General features: G+C 52.0%; 1 protein-coding gene across 4 annotated transcripts in view; it reads left to right on the top strand.

Annotated features, from left to right (window-relative positions):
* Nucleotides 1-1,610: 1,610 nt before the first annotated feature.
* CDH5 (cadherin 5) overlaps nucleotides 1,611-19,490 on the top strand; it is a 36,719-nt gene continuing 18,839 nt past the window's right edge. For 2 of the 4 annotated variants that reach the window (XM_037816219.1, XM_037816221.1), the window contains exons 1-2: nucleotides 1,611-1,726; nucleotides 17,567-17,780. In XM_037816219.1, coding sequence (XP_037672147.1) covers nucleotides 17,586-17,780 — 195 coding nt within the window. In that variant the 5' untranslated portion in view covers nucleotides 1,611-1,726; nucleotides 17,567-17,585. Of the gene's footprint in view, nucleotides 1,732-17,566; nucleotides 17,781-19,490 lie in introns of all 4 variants that reach the window. The other 2 variants (XM_037816218.1, XM_037816220.1) reach the window with 1 other exon arrangement.

The raw sequence follows: 19,490 nt of genomic DNA on the forward strand, positions 1-19,490 counted from the left end.
CCTCTCGCACACATGCTGCCACAGTTCTCAGTTTGAAAAACAACAACAAACCACCTCCCCTGTCTCTGCTCCCCTTCACTGCAAGGTGTCTGCTCCCTCCCGTCAGTCTTCTCTGCCTCTTTTCCTTAAAACTGCTCTGTCAAAGTCGTCGATGCTGCCCTCTTCCAAACCCAGCGGTCAGGTCCCAGGTTCCTGTGTCACTCGGCCTCCATGACTTCCCTCTCCTGGGCTTCCCCTTCCCTGCTGGGCCCTCCTCTTCAAAGATCTGAGATGAAGTCTCTCCGCGTGTAAGCGCATGACTCCCACAGCCCCGGGTGCCAGCCTGGCTCAGGCTCCCAGAGCTCCTCTCCAGGCCAGGCCAGGCCCCAGCTGTGTATCCAGCTGCCAACCTGCCATCTCCTCTGGGATGTCTCGCCAGCATCCCCAGAATGGAAAAATCTTTAACCCCCTCCTCACCCCCCAAATAACTATTCTCCACCCCATTCTGCATCTCCAGTCTTCCCCGATTTATTGAGGTTCCTTGGTCCGGGACCTCCTCCCAGGGCTTCTGTTTGTCCAGCTGTATAATGGGACAAGCTCAGGATTTCCCGCCGTTCATCCATAGAAAAACATGAGCCTCTATTCCAGGGACAGATTCCCAGGGCCCGGCCAGGGAGATTCCAGATCAGTTGGTTGAGGGTAGGGGGAACACATCCAGGCATCAGTGGTTTCTAAAAGCTCCCCAGATGCCTCCCAAGGTTAACAAAATCTGAACCTTGCCCCCACCAACTCCAGACCCCGAACCGGCACCCCTCCTGCCCTCAGCTTCACTACCTTCTAAGTCCCGTTCCGATTCTTATTTATCCCAACAGCCTTGTGAGGTTGAGGGTATACATACCCCCATTTTACAGATGAGCAAACTGAGGCTCAGAGAGGAGTATAACTAAGCCACAGCACATCAGAAGCAAAGCCAGGGCTCTTGCTCCCACCCAATATTCCTAAACCCAAACAGCCCCTACAAACACCTACGAACTCCAAGCTCTATTGGCACCTTGGAGCTGGCACTCACCCCCACCCCCAGCAGGAGCCCACCTGTCCCTCCAAAGCCAAGAGCAACTGTCTGTTTCCCATCTCCCACCCACCCCAACCCTGAGACCCCTGAAGCCTCCCCATCACCAGGAGTCACCGCTCTTCACACCTCCGCCTGTCCCCAAGTATGTCATAGGTCCCAGGGGAAATCATAGGCTTGATTTCAGGCTCTGCTATACCCCAGCTGGGTGGACAAGCGTCTTAAACCCTCTGAGCTGTAAAGTGAGGGGGATGACACCTGCTTTCAGGCTTACAGTGGGGGTTAAACACGACGGTACAGGCCCAGGGGTCTCCACAGGCCAGGCCTTTGGCAGGTGCTGCGCTCAAGCCTGGAGTTGGGGTCTGAGTTCAGCGTCCGGGGCCAGGTCCCAGGCTAGGCCTCCGGGTGGACAGCCCTGTGGGCTGAGGCGGCCGCCCACCATGGACCCTGCCTATCTGCAGCCAGCCCCGCTCTCACAAAGGAACAATAACAGGAAGCCTTCCGGGGGGGAAGTGGGCCCAGGCCAGCTGGAAAACCTGAAGGGGCGGCGGCCAGACCTCCCTCGCCGGCCGGGTGTGGCTCCCCTCGAGAGGCCGGCGGCCGAGCTCCACAGAGCGCCACAGCACACGCAGCCCTGGACACACGGTCCGACGGAACAGAGGCCCCGCACAGCCCCAGGTACGGTGAGTGAGGGCTCCCGGCAGCCCACTCCACCCCAGACCGTCACCGCGTGCCCGAGACCAAGGGTCCTCGGCTTGCCTGTCCGTAGAATGGACGCTGTTGGGCTCCCCCAGGGCAGACTGGGCCTCCTCCTGGCTCAGCTGGGAGACAGGCACCCTGTGGTGTGCCGCAGGGCACCAACAGGGATTCTCAGGGCAGGGTGGGGGGCACTCAGCCCACCCACAGATGGACTCCTCCACTCAGCGTGATCCCAGGCCCGCTGAGTCTCGGTGACCCACTGGTGCTCAGAGAGGGTGGGATTCTCCCTGAGTCGCCCAGCACACCAAGGACAGAGGACTGGAACCCAGGGCCTGGCTCCCCGTCAGGGTCCCTTCTTCCCCCCACAGGAGAGGATTTGCTACTGCCTGTATTCCCCCTTCTCTCTACCCCAACTCAGGTCTGTGTGAGGATTGAGGGAGAAGCTCCAAATGGGGAGCTCTGCCAGCCCGTGCCCCCCATTTTCAGGGTAGCTGAGGCTCAGTGCTGAGTAATTGAGGTCTTACCTGTGGAACCCCCACTTCCCTTCCCCTAACACCGTAGAGGTCACCTCAGGCTGTGGGAGCTGCTGTTGGGAAAGCCACTCACCCCTTCTCCCCCAGTGCTCAGATCCCCAAAGGCTGGGACCCAGCTCCCTGTGGGCCTGGCATCTCCAGGAGGTGCCGGAAGGCCTGCGAGGCCTGCGACCTGGCACGAGAGCTCTGCTTGGAGACAGTCGGTCCACCTGGGGCAAAGCTCAGCTTGTCCACTCACTTCCCCAGGGACCTCGGGAAAGTTGCCCAAAGCCTCCAAACCTCAGCCTGCTGGTCTGAACAAGGGGGCAGAGATTCTTTTAGCAGTTCATTGTGAGAGCTGGAGATGACGCTCGTAGAAAGCTCTCAAACAATGAGGTTCGTTATTTTACTACTATCACCCTTCTCGGTTGAGGCAGCTGAGCTTTGGAGAAGTAGGAACTGGAGTGGAGAATCTGAACTTGAACCCCAAAGCCCAGGCTCTTTCCAGCACCCGGTGGCTCCTCCATGTCTGTTTTCTTTTCTGTAAAACGGAGGAAAGAGTCTTTTCATGATTCCATGATAAATGATGGGATGTACAGCTCCGGCGTGTGAGTGGCTCACAGAAGGGGGGCCTTGAAGGAATTGTGGCTGTGAACGTAGTAAGGCACGGCCCGGGGTGTCATGACTGGACCACGGGCTGGCCCGGCAGGTGAGGGGTGGGCGTTGGAAGTGAGAGGATGTCCAGTCACCTGTGCCTGAGGTAAGCACTTGAGGGTGCCTATTCCATACCAGGGCCTGTGCTTGGCACCCACCCTCACCCACTGGAGGCAGGGAGGGCAGGGCATGGTTCCCGCCCTGGGTGGTGGCCCGATGGGGTCTGGCAGGGGAGGCTGGAAAGCCTGGGCTGCTCAGAGGACCCAGGGGGCTGGTGTGGCCAAAAGGTTCTTTAGAGCAGGGGGGTGGCAGGAGAGGAGGCAGGAGGACTAGTGACACTGAAGGCCACATGTGGCAGGACTGGGAGCTTTGTTTCACCCTCCAGCCCGGGAGAACCATGGGAATCTCCTCCATCTGGCCTGTCTCCAGCCCCCACCTGTGGACCCCCAGCCTGGAGGGCAGCAGGTTTCCCTCCGAGGTCCCAAGGAGCTGCTGAGCCCCCAGGCAGCCCTGCCAACTCCAGCTGATGGGGTGGGGGTGCCTGCCAGCCTGGAAGGGGTTAAGCCGCCCTGCCATGTCCACCTGACCAATTGTGCTGCTGAACAAGAGCCGGACGTGGAGGCAGGAAGCCGCGGGGGCCACACTGATTTTCTCCCAAAGTCGAATGACTCATAGCCTTACTGCTGGCCTGGGACACACAGTGGGCACAGCGGCCACCAGCCCAGGAAAATCCTCAGGACTCTCGCCTGGGTGGACCCATCCTTGCTACTTCCATCCCCTCTCTGCACCCCCAGGCAGGCCTGAAGCTACTACAAGAATTCCCGTTTGACAGATGGGACAACCAAGGCCAAGGGAAGCTGAGCAGCCAGTCCGAGGCCACACAGCTAGTACAGGGTGGGAGCAGGATATGCCCCTTCTGACCCCACAGCCCATGGCATGCTCCCTAGTGAAGCTCAGAGAGGGAAAAAGTCAGGGAAGCACGAACCTGACAGTTCAGGCCACAGAAGCAGGCAGGAGGACAAGCCTGGAGCCTGATGATCCTGGGGAAGGAATGTTCTAGGAGACAGGGTCTGCACACGGAAGCTTGGCTTCTGACTAGGAAGATACTGAAAGGCCCGTCCTGACCTAGGCCTTAGCTGGTGTCATATGGAGAAATCATAAAGGGCTTCCTGGAAGAAGAGCAGATGCTGTGGGCCTTGGGCAGCCCCTCCACATTCTGAGCCTCAGTTTTCCCATCTCTCTAGAGCAAAGGATGGACCCAGAGGTCCCTAAACTCATTCAGGGAGCCCCAGATTTTCTGCCCTGGGCCACAGCAGTAACAGTCTCATGTGGGCAGGCGCAGATGCTAGAAGGGACTTATGGGGATGGGGACTAGTAGGAGGTGAATAAAGTGTCCTACTGGAGAGGGGCAAGGGCAGAACCAGGAAATAGAGTCCAGCATGAGTCAGCCAGCTGAGCCCACAGGCCCCAGGCTGCAGTGCGTGGGTAGACAGGGGTCCCGACACCACCCACTTACTGAGGACCTATTGTGTGCCTGGCTTCACACCCACCACGTCATTGAATCACCCCGAACAGAGAGGCAGCTACTGTTGCCGCCATCACAAATGAGGACTCTTGCTCAGATAGGGCAAGGGCAGGGCCCAAGGTCACACAGCTCATGAACAGCTGGACAAGTTCCAACAGGCAGGTCTGTGGGGTTTGTTCTGCTACACCCCCCCAATGCCCAGTCCTATGGGAACGCAGCAGGTGGCTCAGGCTGGAAAAGGCTGAAGCTTGGGAGCTGTCCCATTAGGAGGCAGGGGGATAGACTGGATGGCCCCTGGGGCTCAAAGACCCCAGCACAATTTGTTTCAAACTGCATGCTAGGTTTGGTGAATTGATGGCATTGATGGCATCTACCCTAGCGTGGCATTGAGAAGGATTCAGAGCCTGAGTTCCAGTTGAGTGGGAACCAGTACTGATTGGTTGGTGATGTCTGGCAGGGGTGTGGGAAGGGGTGAGTGGTAATCTATGAGCTGATCTTAGAGGTTGCCTGCATATGGATACATGCATGTTCATCAGGGACCCTCAAGAAGTATAATGACAGTGTGTCTAACAATGTGACAATCTAACAGAGATGCTATTTGGAGACAGGGAGGAACAAATCTGCTTTAACCACATGAAGTGCTGTCTACCATTATGCAGGCTTGTTCTTAAATCCTATGTATAGGAAGGACCCAGTGGCAAGATGAAGCCTGGAGACCAAGCCAGGCTGACAGGCAGCATCAGGGACACTGACAGCCTAAGGTCTGGGGTCTTGAGTTCACAAGACTGAATTTTTTTGCACTGGGCACTGGGACAGTGGGGAGACTTGGCTGCAGGTCCTGCCTGCCCTGGGAGGACACCAGGCAGACACCAAGGCCAGGAGGCGGGGGCTATGCCTCTGGGGAGTCAACTGGAAGACCCTGGGGAGGAAACGGCCTGTGACTTGAAAAAATATTAGCATACACCCACTGGATACAGCAAGGAAGGGCATACCAGACAGAGGGAACAGACTGTGCAAAAATACTGCTCTGCAAGGGGGATCACTGTGCATTCCAGAAACTTCTAGTCTACCTCAGGGCTAGAAGGGACTAGGAGGAGGGAGAGAGGAGAGCTGGAGAGGTGGGCAGGGGACATACCAGGCTGGTACTCAAACACTGTCTCAGGAGCTAGATGTCATCCTGCAGGGGGTGGGCAAACAGGGGGAGTGGTCAGCAGGGAACAGCATGGTCAGCCATAAGGGAGGCTGTTGGCAGAACCCCGGAGGGAGGCTGTCAGGCCTGGGACCCACAGGAGCCACAAACCAGAAGGAAGCCCCAAGGGGCCCACTTGTCACTGTCCAGTCCCACCCCCAGCACCCACATACCCAGGGCTCCCAGGGCCTCACCTCACACAGCTTCTAAGTCCCAGCTATAAGTGCTGGGGCTCAAGGCAGACAATTTGGGGCTCCCTGAAGGAGTGTGGAGATCACTGGGTCCAACCTCTGTCCTGGACTGAGCCTGCAGGAGGAAAGGGAGGGGGGGCAGTGAGAGTGGCCAGGGCCACCCATGAAGCTGGGACCCCAGCCCTTCCCCCTCCCACAGGCACCCCTCCCACAGGCACCCCTCCCACATGTTCTGGGCCATCTCCTCCACCACCCAGCCCCTAATCCCTGACCTGGGGCCTCTGGGCTGGAGTCCAGAGCCAGCAGGAGGCTGGGCTGGATGGAGGGCCCTGGCCACCCGCCCTCTGCGGCTTTCCCTGGAGCTGGGCTCAGCTGCCAGATCTCGTCCCAGCTGGAGGTGGGTGTGCTGGGCGAGGGCGCAGGGCCCAGCCCTGCATGGAGGAGGCTCTGTGGGAGCTCGGCAGGGGCAGGTGCCTGTGGACAGGGGTGTGTGTACTGTGTGGGCGTGTCCAAGGACATGGTAGGTCCGCGTGAGCTGAGGATGTGGTGTGTGCATCTCTGGCCTGCAGCCTGCCCCTCTACCTGCCCCCACCCCTCAGGGCCCTCCAGGTTGCCTAACAACCTTCCAGACTCCCAGCATGGCCCCCGAGGTCCAGGGCCTGAGCAGGGCTCAGGTCAACAAGCAGGGGTCAGCCCAGGGGAGTTTGCCAGATTGCCCTGCTGGGTCCAGGCTCCCTAGGGTCTACTTAGCTACAGAGCCAGGGGCTCCCAGGGAATTCCAAGGGGAGAAGCTCCAACCTCACCCCTCCTCCTCTCCCCTCTGTGCCCCTAGTTCCCCCTTTTTACAGTGTAATTTAGAGAGCACAGAATTTAGGGGACATCACAGATTTTTCAAGGCTAAACCCCAAAAAGAGATGGGGGCCACTTAAAAAAAAGGGACCACAGGGACTTGCCTGCTGCCCCACAGCACATCAGTGAGAGAGGCAGGACGGGGACCCTCCGACCGATCAGCCATCTCCCCACTCTCCACCCTCTCCCGGCTTCCTGGGCCCTCCACCCATGCCCTCCTGGCCATTTGAAACTGTGTCTTTTTTATCATGTGGCTACTGTCCATCCGCCCCATAGGGGTGGAGCCTGTGGCTGCTGCCCTTGTGTAGTCTATGCCTGGAACACAGTAGGGGCTGCCCAAGTGTCTGCTGAGTGACTGTAACCTCAAGGGCTCTAGAGAAGGCTTCAGGGAAGTGGTGACCTATAGCTTCAAAGACGAGTAGAATTTTTCCAGGCAGAGGAGAGAGAACAGCAGGTGCAAAGGCCGGGACGGTGCGAGTAAGCCTGGTGGGTGTCGGGAGCTTCCCAGAGAAGTCAGTGTCCTGGGGCCTGAGGCTTCTCAGGGGGCTCACCAAGCCCCACTGAGACCCAAGCAGGGAACTGGAGAGGAGCAGCCCTGGGCTTAGGCCCCTGTCCTGTCCTTCCTGTTGGCCCATCCTTCAGAGTCCTCCCTCAGTCATCAGGCCAGGCCCAGGCTATGACCCCAGGGGCCCCACCCCGGGGAGCTCTCCAAGGTCCTGACCCCCCATCTGGGCATGGTAGTGCCCAACTCTGCCCTGGATTCTCCATGGCTCCCCTGCCCCTTTTCCTGGACTCCATGCCCCCCACCCCAACCTCACACTGTTCCCAGGACCTTTCCAGACTAGCCAAGACCTCTAATGTGGCTCCCAGGAGCGGGGCATAGTCACGGATGCTGAGTGAAAGGGACGTGGGCAGGCACCTGGCTCTGTGCCCGGCACGCACGTCTGAGTGGCCAAGTGTGAACTCTGTCGGCTCATCGCTGATGCTGAGCAAGTCTCTGGGGCTGCTCAGCTGGGGATTTCTGAGCACAGGATTCCCCTCCAAAATCCTCAGATGCACTGGGCTTCTGTGACCCCCTCCCAGATCCACAGCAATAGCCTGAAACCCTCAGAAAGCTGGCTGAGAGCAACCAAGGGACAGGACTTACTCGTTGAAAGGAAAGGGACTAATGTAAGTCCTGCCCCAGCGGTGGCTCTGGCCACACCTCCAGAGGCTGGGGCCAAGGGAAATTCTGTTTCCAGCCGTGACACAAGTCCTGCCAGCCCTGACTTCCTCTCCATCAGTGGTAGGAATGGAACCATTGTCCAGCAAAACCCTGCCCTTCAGCCACCATTTTGGTGGCCACATTTCTAACATAAAAGGCAAAAGACACAAATACATGTCATCTTTCTCATGGAAGCTCCTTCAGGTCCCTCTGAAATGGGTTGTAGAAAGTGCCCAGGATTTAGAAAGAGATAGATCTGGGTGAGGGCTTCACATCCACCACATATGAGTTGTTCATCTCTGAGCCTCAGTTTCTTCATCTGTGAGATGGGATGATGATTCCTACATTCTGGAAATAATGTGAGAATTAAGTGAGGAAGTATATATGAAAACCAAGCACTGAGAAGGTTTTTTTTATTATTACATGAGAATGTGACCAAAGACACAGAGAGAGGGTGGTCTAATGCAACAAGCACTATTTTGGGTGAAAGGCACCCCACATTCAAGTCCTGGCTCCGCCTCTTGCTGCTGTGTGACCTGGGATGATTCAATCTACCTTTCTGAGCCTCCATTTCCTTACCTGCAAAATGGGATTACTGACAACTACCACACGGGGTTGTCACAAGGTTAAATGAGATAATTATGTCACAGAGGGGGTACTGGGAATGTCAGCCCCCCAACCCCCTCCCCGGCACTGCCCCCAGCAGAAAGGCTGCCTTGGGAAGACACTCAGCCTGGGGTGGGGAGAAGGGATGACATGTCTCGACATCCCCATCTCCCAAAGGCCCCAGCTTCAAGGTCCTGCCTCCTCACCCACTGCTAACTGACAAGAGAGCTGAGCACACAGGCCTTCCTTCCCCCTCGAGTGACACACTGGAGATGTGACGTGACCAGAGATGTGGGGTGACCAGGAGGGCCAATGTGGTCCAGTCAGAGGTGGGAGCTTGAATGTGTCCCATGAGAGCCAAGGGGTTTCTCTCCCAGGCTCCCAGCAGGGCCTCTGCTGGACATGGAACAGAATCTGTTCCAAGAACACTTTACATAAGGTGCCAGCCAAGGCCCCCCCGAGGGGCTACTGTCACTTGAGCCATGTGGTCATAGCCTGTGGATGGTGGACTCCGTTTGATTGTTTTAGCTAATGGTGGCTGTCAGCCCTGGGAATCACCAGCCCATCCAAACAGGCTGCAGCAAAGAGAAAACAATGTTCCTGTTGATTGTATCAGATGGGTTCCCAGCAGGAAACAGAATTTACCCTGGGTGGTTTGCATAAAGAGACTTCATGAAGGGACTGTTACAGAGGCCTGAGCTTGGTTAAGGGAACAAATGGGATGTTGAGGCACCCAGGGAGTGGGAAACTCTTACCCATCCCCACCCAGAGCTGAAGGGACAAAGGGGAGGGAAGGGTGTTTGGGGAACCCAGTGAGGGACAGAACCGTGGAGGAGCCCCATAGGAGCTGCCTTCATGGAGAGATGCAGCCACTGCCACTGGACCAGAGCAGACAGGAGAAGGGAGGAAATGCCCCCACTTCTCTCCTCCCACCCTCCGAGCTCCCACCCAAGCCCCCACTGGCCAAACTCAAGCAGTATCCACAGGGCCAGGGAGCCCAGGAGATGGAGTCTGTGTGTGTGTGTGTGTGTGTGTGTGTGTGTGTGTGTGTGTGTGTGTGAGTGTATGTGTGTCTGGGAGGGGAGGAAAGACAGAAAACCTGCATATATTCCAACCACATGAATGGGTGTTAAGGATCAAGAATGGTGACTAAAGAGACAACTGTGTGTGTGTGGGGGGGGGGGGTACAAAGCACAGTGAAAGACAAGGATTTATATGTGTTTGGTTTTATCTTTAGCTACTGTTTATTGGCCACATTGCAGATACTTTTTAATTCAGGCCTGAAAACAATTCTGAGAGGTAGATACTAGTGCCCCCATCAAACAGACAAGGAAAGCAAGGCTCAGAAAGGTGAAGTATCTTAACCATAGTCACACAGCAACAAAGCGGGTATTATGTATTGAGACCTTGCAGAGCCTGAAACCGAAGCAGATAGCTAACTCTGTGCTATGTGAGCCCAAGAGGAAAGATCTATGCCTGGGTCTTGGGGAGGAGGGAGGCTTCTCTCCCCATGCCCACCAGTTTTAATTCAGTTTATGTGCCTTTTCCTCATGCTTAGAAAAATATTCTCCCTAGCTCGTCTTGCAAGGCTCCACACAACTGGCTGTCTTAATTTCCAGTGACCACTGTAACAAATGAGCACAAGTTTGGTGGCTTAAAACAACACCAATTTATTCTTGGACAGTTCTGGAGGTCAGAAGTCCATCATTCTCAGTGGTGTCAGCAGGGCTGGTTCCTTCTGGAGGTTCTAGGGGAAGAGCCAGCAGTGCCATTTCTAGCATCAAGAGGCCACCCACTTTCCTTGGCTTGTGGCCCCACATCACTCCAACCTCTGCTTCCATTAGCACATCTCCTTTTTACTGACTCTGACCCTCCTGCCTCTCTCTTACAAGGATCCTTACTGGAGCCATCCAGATAATCCAGGATAATCTCCCCATCTCAAGATCCTAAACATAATCGCATCTGCAAAGTCTTTTTTGCAACTGCTGTTCCATCCTTCTGCAATGCCCTTCCTTCCCCTGGCTGGCCTAGGGCTGACCCTTCATGTCACTCAGATTTTTTTTAATTAAATTCAGTTTTATTGAGACATATTCACATATCATGCAATCATCCATGGTGTACAATCAACTGTTCACAGTACCATCATATAGTTATGCCTTCATCACCCCAATCTATTTTTGACCACTTTCCTTACACCAAAAAGAATCAGAATAAGAATAAGAAATAAAAGTAAAAAAGAACACCCAAATCTTCCCCTCCATCCCATGCTATTTTTCATTCAGTCTTTGTCCCCATTCTTCTACTCATCCATCCATACACTGGATAAATGGAGTGTGATCCACAAGGCTTTCACAATCACACTGTCACCCCTTGTAAGCTACATTGTTATGCAATCGTCTTCAAGAGTCAAGGCTACTGGGTTGGAGTTTGGTAGTTTCAGGTATTTACTTCTAGCTATTCCAATACATTAAAACCTAAAAAGTGTTATCTATATAGTGCGTAAGAATGTCCACCAGAGTGACCTCTTGACTCCATTTGAAATTTCTCGGCTACTGAAGCTTTATTTCGTTTCATTTCACATCCTCCTTTTGGTCAAAAAGATGTTCAAAATCCTATGATGTTGGGTCCAGATTCATCCCCAAGAATCATATTCCGCATTGCCAGGGAGATTTACACCCCTGGGGGTCAGGTCCCACGGAGAGGGGAGGACAGTGAGATCACCTGCCAAGGTGGCTTAGCTAGAGAGAGGGGGCCACATCCAAGCAACTAAGGGGAGACTCTTCGGCACAATTATAAGCATTTCCCTGTTAGGCTATGTGCTAAGATTCAATTCTGAGTTTACACATTGTAGTTAGTTCATATTGGTGAGTCATTATAGCGTTTGCCTTGGTTTCTGGCGTACTTCACTCAACATGCTGTCTACAGGAACATTCACTTCATGGCGTGTCTCACAGCTTCACTCCTTCTTGTAGTTGCTCAATATTCTATTGCATGCACACACCACAGTTCACCATTCTGTTCCTCAGTCGGTGTACCCTTAGGCCACCTCCATTCATTGCAAATAATGGACACTGCCTCCATAAACACCAGTGTGCAAATGTCTATTCATGTCTCTGCTCTCAGGTCTTCCAAGTACATACCCCACAATGAGGTTGCAGGACCTTATGGCCCCACATAACTTAGCTTCTTGTGGAACCACCACACTGACCTTCAGAAAGGCTACACCATTCTGCCTCCTTATGAACAGTAAATGGGTTCATCCCTCTCTCCATGTTTTCTCGAGCACTTTTACCCATATTTATAATTTTCCTACAATTTTATAGAGATATATTCATATACCATACAATTATCTACAGTGTACAGTCAGCTGTTCATGGTATCATATAGTTGTATGTTTATCACCACAGTCAGTACTTGAACATATTCATTACTATGAAAAAGTATTGTGGTTTTTTTTGGTGAGTAATAAAAAAGATAATAAATGTCATACAATACAATATAATAGTAAGGACAAAAAACAACACCACTACCAAGAATCCCATATGCCTCCCTTATATCCCCCTCTCATACACATTTAACTTTGGTATATTGCCTTTGTTACATTTATTGGAAGCGTATTACAATGTTACTGTTGACCATAGACTCCAGTTTGCTTTGATTATGTTTTTTCCCAAATGCCATACCTTTTTCAACACTGCATGGTTGACGTTCATTTGTTTTCCCACATGTAAAAACATTTTTATATTGTACATTCAGCAACAGTCATTGGCCATTCCAGTTTTTGCCAAGTTATACAGTCCCAGTCTCCATCATCTATCTTTACCTCTAGTGTCATACATTCCCCTATCCCACCTCTTTCAGCTTTACTCACAGACATCTTTGTTCGGTGTACTTCCAATATTGTCATGTCACTCAGATTTTGACTTAATTGTCATACGTCAGAGGGGTCTGCCCCGGCCTCACGGCTCAGCCAGCCAACCACACTCTGCCATGTCCCCTGTTCACTTCCTAGGCACCACCAGTTGTGGTTCGTCCTCACTTACTCATTTTCCCTTCGTCCTCACTACAGTAGGCACTCCCGGAAGGCAAGTCCTGCCCATCTCACTCACCATTGCACCCCAAAGCCCAGCCCAGAGCCTGGCATACAGTGAGGTGCTCTGTACCATCAGCTGGGTGCCTGGACGCTCTCCCTGGCTGCCCCAGAGGCCTAAGAACTCTCCCTCTCTGTTTCTCAATTTCACTTGTGTTTGCATTTCTTTTCCTTTTTTTTTCTTTTTTTTTCCCACCTCTCACTCGAAAGAGGAAGAAAGAGCAAAGACTTAAAGTTCCTTTCTGGGGCAAGGGTTATTCCCACTGCCTTCCCTGAATCAGAATCAGCTTCCTGGCCAGGAGTTCCAAACCCCTACTCCCTCCTTCAGACTTTGGCCCTCTGCCTTCCTCTTCCCTGCCCTTTCCACATCCTACCTCAAAGCACACCAGGTACCTTTCAGTTCCACCCCCTCATTTCTGGCCAAGGAAACTGAGGTCCAGAGAGAGGGCTCTGTGCCAGTTTGAAACTGTTATGTACCCCAGGAAAGGCCATGTTCTTCTAATCAAATCTTGTGGATGCAGACTTATGGTGAGTGGGACCTTTTGATTAGGTTGTTTCCATGGAGATGTGACCCACCCAACTGTGAGGTGAGACCTTTTGATTAGATTATTTCCATGGAGGTGTGGCTCTGCCCATTCAGGGTAGGTATTGATCAGTTTAATGGAGTCCTTAAGAAAGCTCAAGGGCTGACACAGACCCAGATGCTTGGAGATGCAGACAGAAAGACATTTGGAGATGCCAAGCTTAGAGATGAAGCCAAGAGTTTGCCCCAAAGAAGCTAAAAGAGGACCCCAGACACTTAGAGAGAAATGCCCTGGGAGAACAAGCACAGATAGATACACAGGAGCTGAGAGACAGAAGCTAAGAGAGACAGAAGCCCAGTGACATTTTGGAGAAAGTCATTTTGAAACCAGAACCGGGGAGCAAAGAACCAGCAGATGTCAGCCATGTGACTTCCCAGCTGACAGAGGTGTTCCAGTTGTAATCGGCCTTTCTTTAAGTGAAGGTATCCTCTTGGTGTGCCTTAGTTTGGACACTTTTATGGCCTTGGGACTGTAAATGTGTAACCTAATAAATCCCCTTTATAAAAGCCAATCCATTTCAGGTATTTTACATAACAGCAGCTTTAGCAAATCGGAAGGGGCCTCTGAGTTTGGGGTGCTGCTGAGTTTGCAAATACCAAAAACGGAAGGGGTGCTGCTGAGTTTGCAAATACCAAACAGGTTGGAATGGGTTTTTAAATGGATAAGGGGAAGATTCTGGAAGAATTATGAGGAGCTTGATAGAAAAGGCCAAGATTGCTTTGAAGAGACTATTGGTGGAAATATGGACTCTAAAGATACTTCTGAAGTGGTGTTAAACAGAAAAGATGAATATGTCATTGCCAACTGGAATAAAGGTGATCCTTGTTTTAAAGTGGTGGAGAATTTGGCAAAATTGAGTCCTGGTGCCGGATGGAAGGCAGAATTTGAAAGTGGTGAGCTGGGATACTTAGCTGACGAAATCTCCAAACTTAATATGGAAAATGCAGCCTGGCTTCTCCTTGCAGCTTATAGTAAAATGCAAGAGGAAAGAGATAAGCTGAGAACTGAACTCTTGGATACAAAAAAACAAACAAACAAACAAAAACCAGAAAATGATGGTTTGGAAGATTCTGGGCTTCCAGAAAGTGAGACCCCAGAGGCTAGTGCCCCACGCAAGGATTTAACAAAACCTGAAAACAGCCAACCATTTCAGTACAAGCCAGGATTGGAGATGGAGTTATCCAGAAAGGATTTGTGGAAAGTCCTATTGTCTGATGGTTTTGACCCCTGTATGCTGCATGCCAAGCCAGCAAAATTTTTGCAAGATCTGTATAAACAGAACCACTGCCAGTCTGGACTGGAGGGGCTGGAGAAGGGACAAATTGAGGGAAGCATGACTGACTTCAAGGGCAGAACCTTGGAAGCCAAGGCCTGAAGCCAAGAAATCTCAGGCCAAGAGAGCAGACCCATCCATGCACGTAGTGAGTTTGTCCCGGAGCAGAGGGTGGGCCTTCTGCCTCGAAATTCAGGAAGAGTCCTGCCACCCCAGGCTTCAAAGAGGATGGAGCACATTCCCCAAGGACTGAGAGAGCCTGGCTACACCTACTGTTCTGAAGGGATTGAACATGGGCCACAGAGATGGCAGAGAATCCAGGTGCCACCCAGATGTTTGAGAAGAGTGGAGCTGAGAACAAGGTGGTGTCCCCAATACTTGGATATGTTGAAGCAAATTACTCCAGCATTTGGAGAGAGCAAGGCCACTGTGTAAGCCTTTGGATGGGGTGGGACAGCCGCCTTCTCAAGCCTTAAGGGAAAAACATCATTCTATAAATGACTCTCACACTTTGAAATCTAATGAAGTTTGCCCTGTGGGTCTCCAGAGCTGTTGACCCTGTTTTCCTTTCAACTTCTCCCTATGGCAATGGGAATGTTTATCCTATGACTGTCCCTTCTTTGTATTTGGGAAGCATATAACTTGTTCTAAATTTCACAACCAGAGGGGAATTTTGCCTTAGGACAAACCATGCCTGTAACTGACTTTGATACAACTTTGTACTTACCTATTGTTACTGAAATGATTTAAGCTTTTGTGATATTATGATGGAGTGAATGTATTTTTGCTTTTGGAAAGAACATGTCTTTCTGGGGCCCAGGGGGTGGAATGTGCCTGTTTGAAACTGCTATGTACCCCAGGAAAGTCCATGTTCTTTTAATCAAATCTTGTGGATGCAGACTTATTGTGAGTGGGACCTTTTGATTGGGTTGTTTCCATAGAGATGTGACCCACCCAACTGTGGGATGAGACTTTTTGATAGCTTATTTCCATGGAGGTGTGACCCCGCCCATTCAGGATGGGTCTTGATTAGTTTACTAGGAATCCTTAAGAGAGCTCAGGGGCTGACACAGACCCAGATGCCTGGAGATGCAGACAGAAAGATGTTTGGAGATGCTAAGCTAAGAGATGAAGCCCAGAGTTTGCCCCGGAGAAACCAAGAGAGGATCCTCAGATGCTTAGAGAGAAACACCCTGGGAGAACAAGCAAAGACGCACAGGAGCTGAGAAACAGAAGCTAAGAGCAACAGAAGCCCTGAGTAATTTGGAGAAAGCCATTTTGAAACCAGAACTGGGGAGCAAAGGACCAGCAGATGTCAGCCATGTGACTTCCCAGCTGACAGAGGTGTTCCAGATGCCATCGGCTTTCCTTCAGTGACGGTATCCTCTTGGTGATATCTTAGTTTGGACACTTTTATGGCCTTAGGACTGTAAATTTGTAACCAAATAAATCCCCTTTATAAAAGCCAATCCATTTCTGGTATTTTGTATAACAACAGCTTTAGAAAACTGGAAGGGGCCGCCTACATTCTGAGGATCTGCTTGTGTGCCTCTGCCCCACCCCACCAATGGGAGCCCAGTTCCTCCTGGGCCAGAGGCAGGGGCCAGAGGGTGAGGACCCCGGATGCTAAAGTCAGCGGGCCTGGAGGCCAGGCTGACTCAGCACAGACACCCTCGTCCCTCACTGGGGACAGCCTGGCACCAGTGGCTCAGAGGAAGTGTTATGGGAATTGAGAAACCTCCCCCTCAGCCGGGGGTGTGGGACAGATGGGAGAAGAGGCCTCCCATGGGCCCTGGCTTTCCACCGGACCCAAGCCACCTACCCGCCTTCTTCCCCTGCGCCATCACTGGAGTCACAGGTCAGTGACACGGGGACCCAGACAGATGGATTGATGGAGTCCTGGCTGAGAGGGCACAGTGATGGCCAAGGTCATGGCCTCCGTGCCCCCATGCCCCAGGGCGGGGGGCAGTGGGGAAAATCCCTATTCTTAAGATTGGGGATGAAGCTGGTCCTGGTGTCTGAGTGATCCCAGACCCTGGCCCAGTCTGATCCCCAAGTTCTAACCCAAGGCTTGTGACCTGGACAATCACATAGAGCCCTGACCTTAGAGGGCCCCAAGTGTGGGATTTAATACTTCACTGTCTCTGTCTTGAAATTCTTAATGATTTGTTAACAAACGGCCCACATTTTCATCTTGCACTGGGCTCCACCAGTTTTCAAGCCCATCCTGTGAGCCCAGCTTCTCCACTCCACACCCCACCCCACTGCTGCTCTCTTGACAGCTCCTAAACTGATCACCTCTGGTGAGTTCTGGGGTGTGGGCTTGACCCTCTGGGTTAAGACATTTGGGTTTTCCTAAGAACCTTCTGAAGCCAGCATCAAAGAAAATCTGCCATAGGGGTTTCAGGCTGTCGGCAGGGGTGGGGAGGGGGGCTTTGTTCACAGAGAGCCTTTAGAGCTCCCTTAAATCCCACCCCATGGGAGCCACTGGGGCAAGGGAGGGCAGCAGGAAAGAGCATGAACTTTGGGGCCAGGCAGACTCAGTTCCAGTCCTGGCTCTGCTCCTTTCAGACTGGGTGATCTCAGAAACATTACAAAACCTCTCTGCTCCTCAGCTCATCTTGAAAATGAGGGTTGCATTTGGGCCCACCCAAGGCCTAATGGGAGGATTTAATGAGATAACTATATGTTCAGGGCTTGGCACAGCATCTGGCAAATAATGAACACTCAATAAACATTAACTATTGGAGCCAGATGCCTGGGTTCTGTTCTCAGACCCACACTTTCCCCATTGTGAGCTTAACCTCTCTGTGCCTCAGTTTATTCATCTGTAAAATGGGGATAACCTGAGCACTCTGCACAGGGCTTTGGGAGCTACTATCAGCATCAGCACCATCCCCTCATCCTAGGAAACCTTCCCTTCTGCCCCAGGATGGGCTAGGCTCCTCCTCTGGACCCCCAATCCCTTGCCCTTGCTTCCACCCCAGCACATGTAACACCTAAGTAGGAATTGTTTCTGTGCCTGTCTTCCCCACCCATTCCAGACTGGGAACTCCTTGGGGCAAGAATGGGGTCTGGTTCCACTGGTATCAGCAGAGAGTGAAGGAAGTCCATCCCCTGACTGTCTCTCCTCTTTTCCTAGGTCTGACATTCCTGGGAAGATGCAGACACTCATGATGTTGGTCGCCACCTTAGGCATCAGCGTGTGTCTGGTGGCCACAGCAAGTTCTCACACTGTCCAGTTAGACAGCCCTGGCAGGCTGCCTGCCCACCAGCGCCAGAAGAGAGACTGGATTTGGAACCAGATGCACATCGATGAAGAGAAAAATGCCTCACTCCCCCATTATGTGGGCAAGGTAAGCAGTCCCCAGGGCAGGAGAGGATATCCTCAGCTGGCCCATTGTGAAGGGGATGGTGGTAACGGTGGGAAGGATAGTGCTAGATATTATGGTGATGATAGGAGTGGAGGTGATGGTTAAGAGGGATGATAATAGTGGTAGAGAAGGAGGAAGTGATAGATATTGTGGTAGTGGTGGTGGTGATTGTGGTGGTGGTGGTAACGGTGATGGTGGTGATGGTGATAATGGTGATGGTGGTGATGATGGTGAAGGTGATCATGGAGGTGATGGTTTCAGTGGTGATGATAGTGGTGGTGGTGATGGAGGTGAAGGTGATGGTGTTGGTGGTGACGGTAATAATGGTGGTGGCAGTGATGGTGTTGAAGGTGATCATGAAGGTGATGCTGTCAGTGGTGATGATAATAGTGGTGGTGGTGATAGTGGCAGTGATGATGGTGAAGGTGGTCATGAAGGTGTTGGTTTCAGTGGTAATGATGGTGGTGGTAATGGAGGTGATGGTGATGGTGGTGATGGTGGTGGTAGTGGTAATGATGGTGAAGATGATCATGGAGGTGTTGGTTTCACTGGTGATGATAGTGGTGGTGGTGATGGTGATGGTGGTGATGGTAATAATGGTGGTGGTGGTAGTGGTGATAGTCAAGGGGAAGGTGGTGGTGATGGCGGTCAAGGTGACCAGGGAAGTAAGGGCAGCAGTGGTGATGGTGACAGTGATGGTCTTGTAGTGGAGGGGATAGTGAACATTACGGTTCATTTTCTCTCAGCCCTTGGTCTGTTGGCCACATATCTCTAGGAGAACAGCCACACCATGCTGAGGACAGGCTGAGGACACCAGCCTGGCCTGGGAGTTCAGGACATGGGGTGGAGCTACCCAAGGCTTCCATTCAACTTTCCCAGCATGAGAGGTTTGGGAAGGCCCTACACACTGTAAAGCTTGGCAGCCTTCTGCAAAATTGTGCTGATGACAAAATTTATCACCCAACCATAGCTTTCCAACCCTTGGTCTAGGACTCCAAACGTCTACAAAAGCCCCTTGCTTTCAGACTATCTCTTCCTGGTTCCCTATGACCCAACACAATGCCTCAGATTCCAAGAGGCCCATAATGAGGTGCCTGACCCATGCCTGCCTTCCAGGGCAGTATCTAGGGCTCTAATTCTCTTTCATATTCCCCATTAAAACTTATCCATCCCAAGCCCACCTTCCCAGAGCTTGGAGCTAAACTGAGTGACTACTGAATCATCTTACTGTATAAAATTATTATTGATCTCAAAACCATTGTTTTAATTCCAAGGAATAGCCCCAGTGGTGGAATGTACATATTCTGAGAATTTTCAGTGACGAGGAAACCTTCTTTCAAATTCATTAAAATTCACCACATTGGCTTCTTGGAATCTAAACACGGGTTGCAAGAGAGAATGGATCAATGCATGGTGAGGGGAGGTAGAGTGACAAGGAGACAGACAGGCATGGTCCCCACCCCCATGGAGCTTGTGGTCTAGAGCAGGGGTCAGCAAACTATGACCTGCAGATGGAAAGAGCGGCCCACTGCTTGTTTTTATAAATAAAGTTTTATTGGCATACATCCATGCCCGTTTGCTTATGAATTGCCTACAACTAATGTCATGCTAGCATGACAGAGCTCAGGAGTTGTAACAGAGACTGTACGGCCCATAAAGCTGATAATATTTACTAGCTGACCCTTTGCAGAA

This window comes from Choloepus didactylus, chromosome 22, assembly GCF_015220235.1.
Source record: "Choloepus didactylus isolate mChoDid1 chromosome 22, mChoDid1.pri, whole genome shotgun sequence".
NCBI classification, from domain to species: domain Eukaryota; kingdom Metazoa; phylum Chordata; class Mammalia; order Pilosa; family Megalonychidae; genus Choloepus; species Choloepus didactylus.